This window comes from Meles meles, chromosome 17, assembly GCF_922984935.1.
Source record: "Meles meles chromosome 17, mMelMel3.1 paternal haplotype, whole genome shotgun sequence".
Classification (NCBI taxonomy): Eukaryota; Metazoa; Chordata; class Mammalia; order Carnivora; family Mustelidae; genus Meles; species Meles meles.
Window position 1 is genome coordinate 60,788,809 of NC_060082.1, and position 13,899 is coordinate 60,802,707.

A 13,899-nucleotide genomic window follows, 5' to 3' on the forward strand; every position below is an offset into this window, starting at 1 on the left:
ATGTATGTCTGTTCGGTATATTGGTTATAGTGTTGTTAAGTCCTTTATTTATTTATTGATATTCTGTCTAGTTGTTCTTGTTTCGTGTTGTTGAAAGTGTGGTATTGAAGTTTCATACTATTGCTAAACTATTTTTTTAAATTCCATTCATTTTTGTTTCATATCTTTTGGGCTCTGTTGGTAGGTACATATACTTTTACATTTTTTAATGTCTTGCTATATTGAAGCTTTAATCAATATGTAATGTTCTCTTTTGTCCCTTGTAATCGTTCCTTGATATAAATTTTATTTTTTTTTCTGACACTAATATAGCCACTGCCACTTTTGGGGGATTGATTACTATTTGTGTGGAATGTCTTTTTTCGACCTTTTTTCTTTGTGTTCTTATCTGTACAGAACCTCTTATAAACAGTATGTAGACAGATCCTGATTTTTTTTTTCCTTTAAGATTCGTTTATTTATTTTAAAGTATGTTTGTGTGAGGTGAGCCTGGGGGAGAGGCAGAGGGAGAAGGAGAGAGAATCTCAAGTAGACTCCCTGCTGAGCACAGAGCCCCAGTGGGAGCTCAGTCTCATGACCCTGAGATCATGACCTGAACCAAAACCAAAAGTCATGCACTCAACTGACTGCACGTCCCAGGCTCCCCAAGAGGTCCTGTTATTTTATCTGATCTTTTTCTGCTGTTTCATAGGAGAGTTTAATAGGTTTACATTTAATGTGTTTTCTGAAGGATTGACTTCTGTCACTTACTTATTTTTTTGCATTCTATATGATTTTTTGTTCCTCAATTTCTTCACTACTCCATGTTTTTCATATTTAGTTGGTTTTGGCTAATGTGCCATTTTGATTCACTTCTTGTTTCCTTTTCTACATGTTTATTTAGTTATTTTCTTGGTGGTTACCCTGAGAATTATAAATAACATCTTAAACTTATAATAACCTAATTTCAATAATACCAACTTAATATCAAGCGTATACAATCTCCTTCTGTACATCTCCATTCCTCTTCTTTTATATTTGTCACAGATTACATTTTTATATATTGTATTCCTAATGACATAGCTTTATAATTATTGTTTTATGTATTTGCCCATTAAATCATATTGGAAAAAGAGAAAAGTTATAAATCATATTGAAAGTACAATCATGGGATGCCTGGTGGCTCTGTTGGCTAAGCATCTGCCTTCAGCTCAGGTCATGATCCCAGGGTCCTTGGATCAAGCCCCACTTTGGACTCCTTTCTCAGCGGGAAGCCTGCTACTCCCTCTCCCTCTGCTGTTCCCCCTGCTTATGTGCGTGCACACTCTCTCTCTCAGTAAATAAATAAAATTGTAAAAGTATTAAAATGTGGGGCACCTGGGTGACTCAGTTGGTTAAATGGCTGCCTTCGGTTCAGGTCATGATCCCAGGGTTCTGGAATCAAGGCCCACATGCTGCTGAGCAGGGATACTCTTCTCCCTTTCTCCCTGCTGATCCCTCTGCTTGTGCTCTCTTTCTCTCTCTCAAATAAATAAAATCTTTAAAAAAAAAAAAAAAAGGTAAATCATCCTAGATTTATATTTACCTATATACTTACTTTCCCTGTGTTATCTTTAATTTTTCTCATGGTTTCTATTTACTGTCTGGTGTCTTTTCATTTCAGCCTGAAAGTTTCTCTTTTGCATTTCTGGTAGGCCAATGTACTAGTAGTGAACTCCATCAGCTTTTGTTTAATGGAAATGTCTTAATTGTGATTCTTTCTTAAAAAGTAATTTTATCAGATACAGATTTCTTGGTTGACAGTTTATATCCCCAGACTTTATAAATAAGCCATCCCACTGCTTTCTCACTTCCATAGTTTATGAGGAGAAATCAGCTGTTAATCTTATTAGGGACCCCTTATCCATGACAAGAGTCTTCTCTTGATGTTTTCAAAATTGTCTTTTTCTTTCAGTTTTGACAGTTTGAGTATAATATGGCTGAATGTGGATCTGTGTGAGTTTTTCCTGCTTGGAGTATATTGAAATTCTCGAGTGTGAATATCTATATCTTGCCTCAAATTTGGTAAGTTTTTTTTGTTTCTTCCCCTTACTCTGTCTCTTCTTCTGAGACTCCTATAATGTATGTGTAGCTACATTTGATGATATCCTACAGATCCCTCTGACTCTGTTTATGTTATTACTTCCTTTTTTTTCCTGTCACACTGACTACTTCCAATTGTCTTATTTTCAGATTTGTTGATCATTTTTTCTTTCTGCTGAAATCTGCTGTTGAATTTCTGTAGTGATTTTTTCATTTTATATAATTTCTTTTTTAAAAAGTTTTTTTATTTATTTGACGGAGAGAGAGAGATCACAAGTAGGCGGGGGGGTGGAATCAGGCTCCCTGCTGAGCAGAGAGCCTAATGCAGGGCTCGATCCCAGGAACCTGGGATCGTGACCTGAGGTGAAGGCAGGGGCTTAACCCACTGAGCCACCCAGGCTCCCCTCATTTTATAAAATTTCTGTCTCCCTGTTATGCTCTTGGCTTTCTCATAGCTCATTTTGCTGATTCCCTTTAGGTCTTTGTCATGTAACACAATTGATTTAACATTTTTGACTAATAATTAAAATGGCTGGGCTTCCTCGGGGATGGTTTCTGCCCATTTTTCCTCCTGCAAATAAGTTTTTCTGTTGCTTGCTCTCTATATATAGTTTGAGAACTGAACTGGGTATTTAAAATGTCATATTGTGATGTATATGGAAATTTAATTATCCCACACCTTAGGGATTGCTGAATATTTCTTATTGAGCCCTAAAGCCAACTGTTTGTCACTCTTCCAAACTGTTTTTGCAAGGTATGTATTCCTTGTTGTGTGTGGTTACTGAACTTTCTATTCTGTCATCTCTGTGGTCAGCCAGTGATCTGATAAGGATTTCCTTAAATACCTGGCTCCTTAAAAGAGGAAGAAAACAAAGCAACAAGCACACACCGACTCTCCAAATTCCTTAAAAGATGCTTCAGCTCATAGGAATTGAAGCTCTGATGGCCAGCACAAAAGCTCAGCAATAAAAAAACAGCAATCACCAGCCAGAGCACAGAATCCGATAGTTGGATGACAGAGCTTTTATTATGTATCCTGGCTCCAGTGAGCCACACCAGAAATGCAAGAGGCTAGCTGTAGGCTACTTCTTGGAGCTTTTGGAATGGGAAATCAGGTTGATGGTACCTGGTACGATGCAAAATACTGAAGTTTAACATCCTCTTTGACTGGACACCAGAGCCCCAAATAGTTAACTTCAGATAGTTCTTAGGAGTTCAGTAGTCATTCAGGTGGATGGATGGATTCCTGGAGCTTCCTGTTCCTCTATTTTTTTGTGATACTCCTAAGTAGCTTAAGAATTGAATTGCTCTCCAGGGTGGAAGTGCTCTGCTTAACCAAGGAGATTAATATGTAAAAAATGCAACCGGAACGGTGAAACCCCCTAAACCACTTCTTGGTTTAGCTTCTACATCAGCAGTGCATTTATGTCCATTATTGGGGGATATGGGAGGAGTCTCCTGTGGTAAACTGAATGTTCCAGAGAGGAAAATAGTAAACTAAGGATGTTGACCTCCCCCACCACCCCTCAAAAAAGGGGCTTGCGTTTTCTTCCATTGCTGGATTTTCCAATTGTTGGTTCTTTGTTACGATAAAGCTGAGAGCTTTACCTGTAATTTTTAAGTCTGTAATATATAGCACCCTTATGTTTAATTACACAAATAATGTTAACCATCAAGAAAAAAGTAAATTGGGAAAAGACACAATAAAAACAAAAATTTTCATTTGTATATTCTAAAAATACTCAAATGGGTATATTGGACTATGAATGTATTTATGAAAAGATACTGTATTTTAGTAAATTATACTCAATGTGCATTATAGTCAGTAGTGAAGCAAATCAGCCCACATGTCTCAGTGGCTTCAAACAGCAGTCATTTTTATTTTGCTCATATATCTGTCATTCACCTGGGGGTTAGATGATATATTGACCTTCTGACTTCAAATTGTATGTTAGGTCCATGTCTGTTCCATATGTCTCTCATTCATCTTGAGCAAATAGACTGACCAGGGCATTTTTTTTTTTTGGTAATGGAAGAAGTGCAGGAGGGCAAGCCAATTTCCTGAGCACATTTTAGACTCTACTTGCATCACATCTACTAACATCATTCTTTTTGCCAAAAGTCATGAGGCAGAGCCCACAGTTATGGAGTGAGAGAGATACCCTACCTCTAATGGGAAGATTTGCAGAGTCACAGGGCAGAGGTTATAGTTTGTGGTAGAATTTGAGTATGTAAGAAGGCCTAGGGCTCCAGTCTTTGAAAAAACTCAGTGATCCTGTATATTATTCAGGCTTTATATCCCAATGAAAGCCTTTCATGCTTTGAGAAAGTGCTGTAGAAATTTTAATCACTGATTTATTAAATTTACTTTTCTTGAATTGAAATATATATGAAATAAAGACTGTAGCACTTTTAATTTTATCAGTAACCCATAAGCTACATTATATTGTCATAATTTTTATCCTAAATATTCCTTTAATTGAATACTTTTACTGCATTGACATAGAAGATATTCAGTAATGTTGATTGGTTGGCACTGTTCCATTCTCAATTTACGACTTTAGGGTATTATTTGGCAGAAAAGATTAGGAAGAAAGGGAGAAAAGGAAATGAACATTAATGAGATGCCTCCTGTATGCCAGGTATTATAAGACATCATATCTGTGTCTCATTTTGTCTTTAGCTATCCTCCCTCTGTATGTTTTTTTTTTCCTTTTTCTTGATACAAGTAAAATATCTGGAATCCAGAAATATTTGTTCTTATTTTTATCGTTTTTGGATTTTGAGTCACTTAGCATGAGAGACAAGGATTTTAAATCAGAAAGTCTGCTCCAAAACACGTTTTCCTGGCTCATTCGGAAACCCTACAAGGAAATGTAACTGCTGTCACATCTTGTCAAGACCTTGGGCATGTTGTCGAACCCAAGGGCTTCTTTTCCCCCTCCCCATAGAGGAACTGAGCTGAAACCTATGTCTTGGTCATTGAGCAAACTTTCAACCAGGTTTCAGGGGTTTTTTATTTTTTGGGTTTTTTTTTTAAGATTTTATTTGTTTATTTGACAGACAGAGATCACAAGTAGGCAGAGAGGCAGGCAGAGAGGGAGAGAGAGATGGAAGCAGGCTCCCTGCTGAGCAGAGAGCCTGATGCGGGACTCGATCCCAGGACCCTGAGATCATGACCTGAGCCGAAGGCAGCGGCTTAACCCACTGAGCCACCCAGGCGCCCAGGTCTCAGTTTTATCATGTGTGAATGTCAGGATTACTCAGCAAGTAGGAAGAGATAATTGGAATTGAAGGACCAGTGAGAAGCTATCTTAGATAAGGAGAGAGCCCTTTGTAATAACTGAAACGCAGCAGCTTTTTGGTGTATCTCATTCCCACCTGTTGTTGAGAAGGTAGAAAAGGACTCAAGGCCTCCATTAAATAAATAAGTAAATACTCCTCATCTTGAGGATTATGATTTTTAGTTTTGTTTTTCAGAAAATGCCTACTCTTTAGTTACCTTTTAAGTGTCATTGACAGTCAAAACAAAATATATGAATTGCCACTATTTTCATATTATTTTATGTAATTACATGCAGTTGACTCCTGAACAAGGCAGGGGTTGAAAAATCCATGTGTGATTTTCGACTCCCCCCAAATATGACTCCTAATAACCTACTGTTGACCAGAAGCTTTCCCAATAACATGAACTGTTAATATGTATTTTTATATTACATGTATTATATGTTGTATTCCTACAGTTAAGCTAGAGAAAAAAATGTTATTGAGAAAATCATAAGAAAGAGAAAATATGATTACAGTCCTGTATTTCTCAAAAAATCCACATATAAGCAGATCCATGCAGTTCAAACTCATGTTGTTCAGGGGTCAACTGTAGTTATTGTTTGTGTTATAGAATTATATGTCGTTTATTTGGATATTAATATAATTTTGTTTGATATTGTCTAAATACTTTAGTGTTTTTGTAGCATACAAATAATGCTTACATAAAACTTCTTTGATTTGGAAAATATTATATTGTTTCTATTGCCCGTGTTTGGTGCTCCTGTTTTAGTTGACTCTGTTTAGGCTAATTTCATTTCCTTTTAATATGTCTTACTGTACTTTTTCTTTTCTCAGTTCCTTTAAATAAATATGTAACTGTTGGCTTACTTATTAATATCATCTTTTGAAATTGTCCTTTTGTTTGTTTTCAAATGCAGTTTGCAACTTATACGCTAAATTTAGATTGGAGGGTTTTTCTTGGATAAAATTGTTTTGATTCTCTGTTGACTTGGCTAGGAAGTACACATGAAATGCTAAAAGCCAATTTGACAGAGAATAGGCAATGAAAACTAACAACATCTCCAACACGGAGTAAGGTGGATAAAAGATTGAAAAATCCATGTAAACTGACTGTTTCAATTGATAAGCTGAGAGTGGGGTAAGACTTGATTGTTTGGCTTTACAGAAGACTGTTTGCCTGTTTTGGTGTTACCCATGGTTTCATGTCTGTGTCGATAAATTTATAATATAAGGGTTTTTACCTTAACATAAAATTTTACATCTTATAGGATTTTGCTTTATAATAGATCTAGTTCTTACTACAGAATGTTTCAGTTCACGGCAGTATAGTTCGCTTCTAATTAAATTGTAGAAGAATGTGCCATTTTCGTGGAAAAAATATTTACATGTATAGTTTTTTTTGATTCCTAAGAAAAAACTTTGAGTAGATAATATCCTCCCCATTTTAGATAAGAGTAAACAAAGGGGCAGGAGCTAAATAATTTGCCCCAGGTCATGTAGAATAAAAAGTGTTGGGACTAGGAGTCAGATTATTCATCTGTCCGTCTGACGCTGACTGAGGTTTATCTTCTGAATGACATAGCCACATTCTCTAGCACAGCCTTCCCAGAGCTCAATCCACAGGCCTCTGGGAGTTCCCAAAACCATTTCAAAGGTCAGGGGGTCAAAACTATTTTCATGAGAACATCAAAACATTAGTTGCCTTCTTTATTGTATTGTCACCTGAACTGATAGTATAAAAAGATTGGTGGGTAGAGCTGCTGGTTCCTTAGCGTAGATCCAGGCTGAACTATAGTAATAGTAATTGTATCCTTCACTGCCATGCGTTTGCAATTAAGGGGGGAACAAAGCCAGTTTCACTTAAGAATGTCATTGATAATGTGGTTAAAATGGGAGTCACATCTTTTTAATATTCTGTGCAAGTAATTGGAAGGACACATAAAGCATTTATGTTGTACACCGAAGTACCAGGCTTGTCCCAAAGAGAAGAATTTGTGTCATGTTCGAGTTGTGAACTGCCCACTTGCTTCATAGAGCGCCTTGTTACTTGACACAATGACTGACAGACAAATTTATGGTTTTGTAGACTTGAGTATTTGGCAAACAAAGTAAGCCTGTCACTTCAAAGAAAAGAATGGGTGGTATTTTTTGCCAATAAAATTATAGCTTTCAAGAGAAAATGAGAATTTTAGAAAACTTGATTCTGCCACCATGATTCTCACGGCTACCTTGTACTTAAAGATTTTTTCTGAGAAGATGGGTGATGACGTCAACAACTGTGATGTTTTTAAATAATACAATGAATAGGTCATCATTTAGAAGATCTGTGTAACTCGGGGAACCCGTATTTTCCATATGACCGATTTATAATGTTACAAGATCCCTTCGAAGTTGATGAATTTTCATGCAACATAGTATAAAAAGTTTCAGATTTCTTATTGTAAATAAATTTCAAGAAACTTTCAAAGTTTTGATGTAGTATCAAAGAAAAAACTATCTATAGTTATTTGAAAAAAACTATATAATAAATTTCCCTTTTCTAACTATTTGAATGAAGGCAGGCCTTCTTTAGATATTTCAAGTTCAGTAATATGTGGCAACAGATTGAATGCAGAGCTAATAGAAACATCTTCCGTTAAGCTAGACATTAAAAAAATTTTTTTAAATTAAAATAGTGCTACTCTTGGGTGCCTGGGTGGCTCAGTGGGTTAAGCCTCTGCCTTCTGCTCAGGTCATGATCTCAGGGTCCTGGAATCGAACCCCATTTTGGGCTCCCTGCTCAGCGGGGAGCCTGCTTCCTCCGCTCTCTCTGCCTGCCTTTCTGCCTACTTGTGATCTCTCTCTGTCGAGTAAATACATAAAATCTTTAAAAAAGAAAAAAAAATAGTGCTACTCTTTACCCTAATTATTTTTGTTTTGGAAGTATATTTTTCATTAAAATGTTAGTTTATTTTAAACGAATTGATAAGTCCTAGTTTCTCAGTTTTCATTTTTTTTTTTTAAGGTAAATGTTAGTACATATAAACCATGCAAACAAAATGCTCTTTGGGGTTCTTTTTTTTTTTTTTAAGTGGAATGGGGGTGCACGGGTGACTCAGTTACGCAACTGCCTTTGGCTCAGGTCACGGTCCCAGGGTAGTGGGTTTGAGCCCCATGTCAGGCTGACTGCTCAGTAGAGAGTCTGCTTTTTCCTCTCCTCTGCTGCTCCCCCTGCTTGTGCATGTGCTCTATCTCTGTCAAGTAAATAAATTTTAAAGAAATAGAGTATCTTGGTGGCTCAGTCTGTTAGGCACCTGCCCTCGGCTTAGGTCATGAGCCCAGGGTCCTGGGATCGAGTCCCATATCCTTCTCCCTGCTCAGCAGGGAGCCTGCTTCTCCCTCTCCCTCTACCCCTGCTGTAGTGCATGGTCTCTCTCTCTGTCATCAAATAGATAAATAAAATCTTTAAAAAATATATGTATAGGGGCGCCTGGGTGGCTCAGCGGGTTAAAGCCTCTGCCTTCAGCTCAGGTCATGATCCCAGGGTCCTGGGATCGAGCCCCACATCGGGCTCTCTGCTTAGCGCAGAACCTGCTTCCTCCTCTCTCTCTCTCTGCCTGCCTCTCTGCCTACTTGTAATCTCTATCTGTCAAATAAATAAATCTTTAAAAAATATATATATATATATGTATATATACAGAGATACTAAAAAAATTTTAAAAATAGAATGAAATGGGTACCAAGAACAAAAGCCTAAGACTTGCTGCTCTAGAAAAATGTTCTAAGAAAGTGAAGTACATATGAGGACAGAGAAATTGAAATTGCATGTTTTTGAAAGTTCTTTCAGTGGTCTGCACTTGGTTGACAAAGAAGCAAAATCTTTGGTTTTATTGTTCTTAATCAGATAGCAAAAATATTCATTTGAACTTAGTCTTTCTCAAATCATATATAAGTCGGACATTTATTTGTATAATATTGGTAGTATTTACTCAGGTTAACATGATAATGTGATCATTTACTTGAGAATTATAGAGCTTTATAAGCTCTGTCCAAAGCCTTCAGAAGTATGACAAATGTGAATTAGTTGACTACTTAATTGCCTGATGTCTTCCTTTTTAATTGAACTCTTTAAAGATTTTATTTATTTCTTTGACGGAGAGAGATCACAGGTAGGCAGAGAGGCAGGCAGAGAGAGAGGAGGAAGCAGGCTCTCTGCTCGGCAGAGACTCGATCCCAGGACTGCCCGGGACTCGATCCCAGGACCCTGAGATCATGACCTGAGCTGAAGGCAGAGTCATGATCTGAACCACCCACTGAACCACCCGGGCGCCCCTTTAATTGAACTCTTAATGGAGTCTGTGTATTTACTTTACTAATGAGAATTTGGTAAATTTGTCATGTCGGATGACCTCTGGACTGTCTGTTTACTGAGCTAGGAGTAGATGATGAATGCAGTTCTATTCTTAGGTCGACTTTAAAGGGTTTAGTGGATGAATCCTAAAGCTAAAAATATCTGAATGTATGTTTTTCTTTAATATCTCTTTAGGATGACGTAGCTTTGCCAAAGACTTAGAAGCTAAGCAGAAAATGAGCTTAACATCCTGGTTTTTGGTGAGCAGTGGAGGCACTCGCCACAGGCTGCCGCGAGAAATGATTTTCGTTGGAAGAGATGACTGTGAGCTCATGTTGCAGGTAATGACATAAAACTTCTAGATGTATCTATTCAAAACCTGGAACTAGTAGAAAATATTCTCCTGCTCCTTTGGAGAACAACACTACATAAAGTTGAACGTTCTAGCTCTATGTCTTTTGGCTGTAGTTACCAGTTTAATTAATTTTCTCCCTCTTGAATCATCTAAAAATAAGTTCTAAGTGTTAGGGAATAAATATTGAAAAATGAGAGTTCAGAGTAGAGAAGTTGATTTTTAAGTAAGATGTTTCACATTATATGCTTTAAAAATAAGACTTGTAAATAATTCATAAAATTAGCATAGCATGAAGTACAACTGAATTTTAATCATGGATGCTTCAGTGATACCAAAATTAGTTTCTCTGCTTCTTTTCGAGATGTTCATTATGATACCTTTCAGTAGTTTAAGCATAATTAAATATTGATGGTATTTACTGCATTATGTATAAAGGAGTTACTTTTAAAACATACTTTTAAGCCGTGTTTGTGTAAGATAATTAGCAGGAAAATGGATCTCCAGGTTTTTGAGGATTTAGTTATTTTAACAGGTCCCTTGCAGTTTAGAATAAAGGTTTTGTCCCCTTACTCTTCCTCCCTTTTTTGTTGTTAAGAATGATAAACAAATACTTAAGAGTAGAAATGTTTATTCTCTTAGCCCAGTGGTTCTTAACTGGGGCAAGTCCTGTCTCCCACTGCGCAAAGGGCATTTGGCAGTATCTGATTATTAGAAGTGGTGGGAGGTTGGAGCCGGTCTCTGTGGACATTTGGTAGGTAGAAGCCAAGAGGCTAAGTGTGCTGCTAAGCATCCTGCAGTGTACAGTGTACCCCCCCCAAACACAGAATAAGGAAGTGTCTGGCCCTAAATATCTACAGTACTGAGATTGAGAAACCCTGCATTATCCCGAGAAAACTCAGATTTGGATCTGTCTATTATACATGTTTACTGTAAAATTAAATAACTTATTTTACAGTTCTGGGGCAATTAAAGTAAAGCCACTCTACAGCTGTGTGAGTATAGAATATGAATGTAGTAAGTATAGTACACAGGTACGTTGCATATACAATGACACCTTAATTCAACAAATTCAATACGAGAAATAGTACAGAGATTATCTGCGGTTCTCAGTGAGATGGGAGCGTTGAAAGTGGCAACTGAGAAAAAGGCAGTCGTTTGGCTTGGCTAACAGCTTCTTGGAACTGGACCCTCTCTTAGGCACAGATAGTGGGAGCTCATTTATCAGAGAGTGGTAGAGGGGCTTTCTATGTAGCATTTGTATCAACCAGCCAAGAACTGTGGGAATGGGTTTTGTGGGTCTTGCAGGATCAATCTCTTAAGAGACATGACTGATACAGTGTCTGTTCTGGACTGTGTGTGACAAATGGAAGTTGTCTGATAGTTTGTGAGGTAGAGGGAGGAAGTTGTGAGTCCAGGAAGACCAAGGTGAGTTCCAGTTCACAGGACACAGTACCAGAGAGGAAGGAGGTACACAGAAAGGAACTTCACAGAGTAATTCTCCAGTATGCCGCTGCGTACTACTGATCATTACATATATAATGGAGAAACTAACCTTAAAGTGAGGGAGAAGCACTCAAAGGAGTTAGAGTTGACAGTGCTGGGCAATAACATGGTCAGGAATGGTGCCTGTCCTGACAGCCAGATTGGTAAATGTCATGATTCACGAGGCATTGGTGTCTACCCCCTCAATAGTGGGGAATAATTTACCATAGACTGAGTTCTACCCTCATCTAAATCTGAAAAGCCGGACCCAAAAGGGTCATACTCTTTTCAAGTAACTTAAATATACCCCATAAGAAAGTCCCAAGAAATGTGTAGGAATACAGAAATATCCATAGTAAAAGATGTTTTGTTTCTAAAGAGTTTGGCTAAGTTTGGCACAGTCTGGCAAAATTTAAAAAATGGTAAAATAATCTTGAAAAAGCTTTCAAAACTTACTACAAAGCTAGTGATGCTGGCTTACATAAAAGTAGACATATGGACAAGTGAATATGGAATAGAATAGAGAGTGTGGAAATAAACCCTTCTATATCTGTGGCTGTTGTGATTTGAATTGTTTCCCCCAAAAAGATATATTGAAGTCCTAATCTTCCATACCTGTGAATGTGACCTTATTTGAAAATAAAGTCTTTGAGGATATAGTCAAGTTAAGAAAAAGTAATTAAGATGGACTCTAAACTAATATGACTTGAGGTCTTCATAAGGAAAGGAAAAGACAGAGGGAGAACATCTATGTAAAGACAGAAGCAGAGATTACAGTTAGGCTACCAGAAACCCAGAACACCTGAGTCCACCAAAAGCCAGAAGAGGCAAAGAAAGAAGAGATCCTCTCCTAGAAGTGTTGGAGGAAGTATGACCCAACCAACACCTTGATTTTGGATTTTTAGAGTCTAGACTACAAGAAAGTAAACTTGCATTGTTTTAAGCCACCTCTGTGACACTTTGTTATGGCACCCACAAACTGTTACAGTGGCCGGCTGAGGATTTAGAAGGGTGTTAAGTTCATTCAGTGGAGGAAAGAATAATTTCTTTGACGGATGAGACTTAGGACAACGGGATTTCCACTATAAAAGAGTGTGGATCCCTGCCACACATCAAATATAAGAATTAACCAAAATAGATCAATGACCTAAATTTAAGAGCTACAGCCATAAAACTCTTAGAAGAAAACATAGGGATAAGTCATCATAACCTTGGATTTGGCAGTGGATTCTTAGATATGACACCAATAGCACCAGCCACAAAAGAAAAAGTAGATAAATGAGACGTCATTAAAATTTAAAACTTGTGTATTAAAGGACACTACCAACAGAATGAAGAGTGGGAGAAAATATTTGCAAAATTACATATATCTTTTAAAGGTGTAATATCCAGAGTATATGAAGAATTCCTACAACTCAACAACAAAAAGACAAGCAGTCCACTTAAAAAATGGGCAAGAGGCTTGACTAGACATTTCTCCAAAGAAGATCCAAAGTGCCCAGTAAGCATGAAAAGAAGATGCTCAATATCATTTGTCATTAAGAAATGCCAGTCAGAACCACAATGAGATAGCACTTCACATCTACTGAGATGGCTGTAATTTTTTTAAAACAGGAAAATAAGTGTCAGTGAAGATGTAGAGAAATTGAAATTCTTGTATGTTGCTGGTGGGATTGTAAAATGGTGTCGCTGCTGTAGAAAATAGCTTTTAGTGGTTCCTCAAAAAGCTGAACATAGAATTACCATATGACCAGCAGTTCCACTTTTAGACATATACCCACAGTAATTGTGTGCAGGGTCTCAGACAGATGCTTATGTGTCAGTGTGGATTATAGCATTTGTTACTTGCAACAGCCAAAAGGTGAAAACAGCCCAAGCGTCCAGTCACAAGTGAATGGATAAACTAAATGCAGTGTGAACGTGTAATGGATTATTTTGCAGTTATATAAAGGAATGAAGTTCTCATACATGCTGCAACAGAAATGAACTTGGAAAACAGTATGCTATGTGAAATAAACCAGACACAAAGGACAAATACTGTATGATTTCATCTCTTTGGAAATAGCTAGAATAACCAAATTCATACACATGAAGATGGTTAGCAATAATCGGTGGCTGGGGAAAAGAGGTTTGGGCAGTTAACTGCCTAAAAGTTACAGAATCTCTGTTTGAGGTAATAAAAAAAATTTTGGAAATAGATGGTGGTGTACAACACTGTGAATTTAACTAATACCCCTGAATTATATATTTACAAATGTTTAAAATGGCAAATATTATGTTATGCATATAAGATATATATATCACCACAATGAAGAAAAGGAAATCAATGGCAATAGAATTTTAAACTATCTGAATTGATTCAGTTAATTAATACTGCCTTTAT

General features: G+C 37.1%; 1 protein-coding gene across 10 annotated transcripts in view; it reads left to right on the top strand.

Moving 5' to 3' along the window:
* CEP170 (centrosomal protein 170) overlaps window positions 1-13,899 on the top strand; it is a 124,754-nt gene that overhangs the window by 24,804 nt on the left and 86,051 nt on the right. For 9 of the 10 annotated variants that reach the window (XM_045982476.1, XM_045982482.1, XM_045982478.1 and 6 more), the window contains exon 2: window positions 9,875-10,020. In XM_045982476.1, the coding sequence (XP_045838432.1) occupies window positions 9,916-10,020 (105 nt within the window). In that variant the 5' untranslated portion in view covers window positions 9,875-9,915. Of the gene's footprint in view, window positions 1-1,933; window positions 2,044-9,874; window positions 10,021-13,899 lie in introns of all 10 variants that reach the window. The other variant, XM_045982477.1, reaches the window with a different exon arrangement.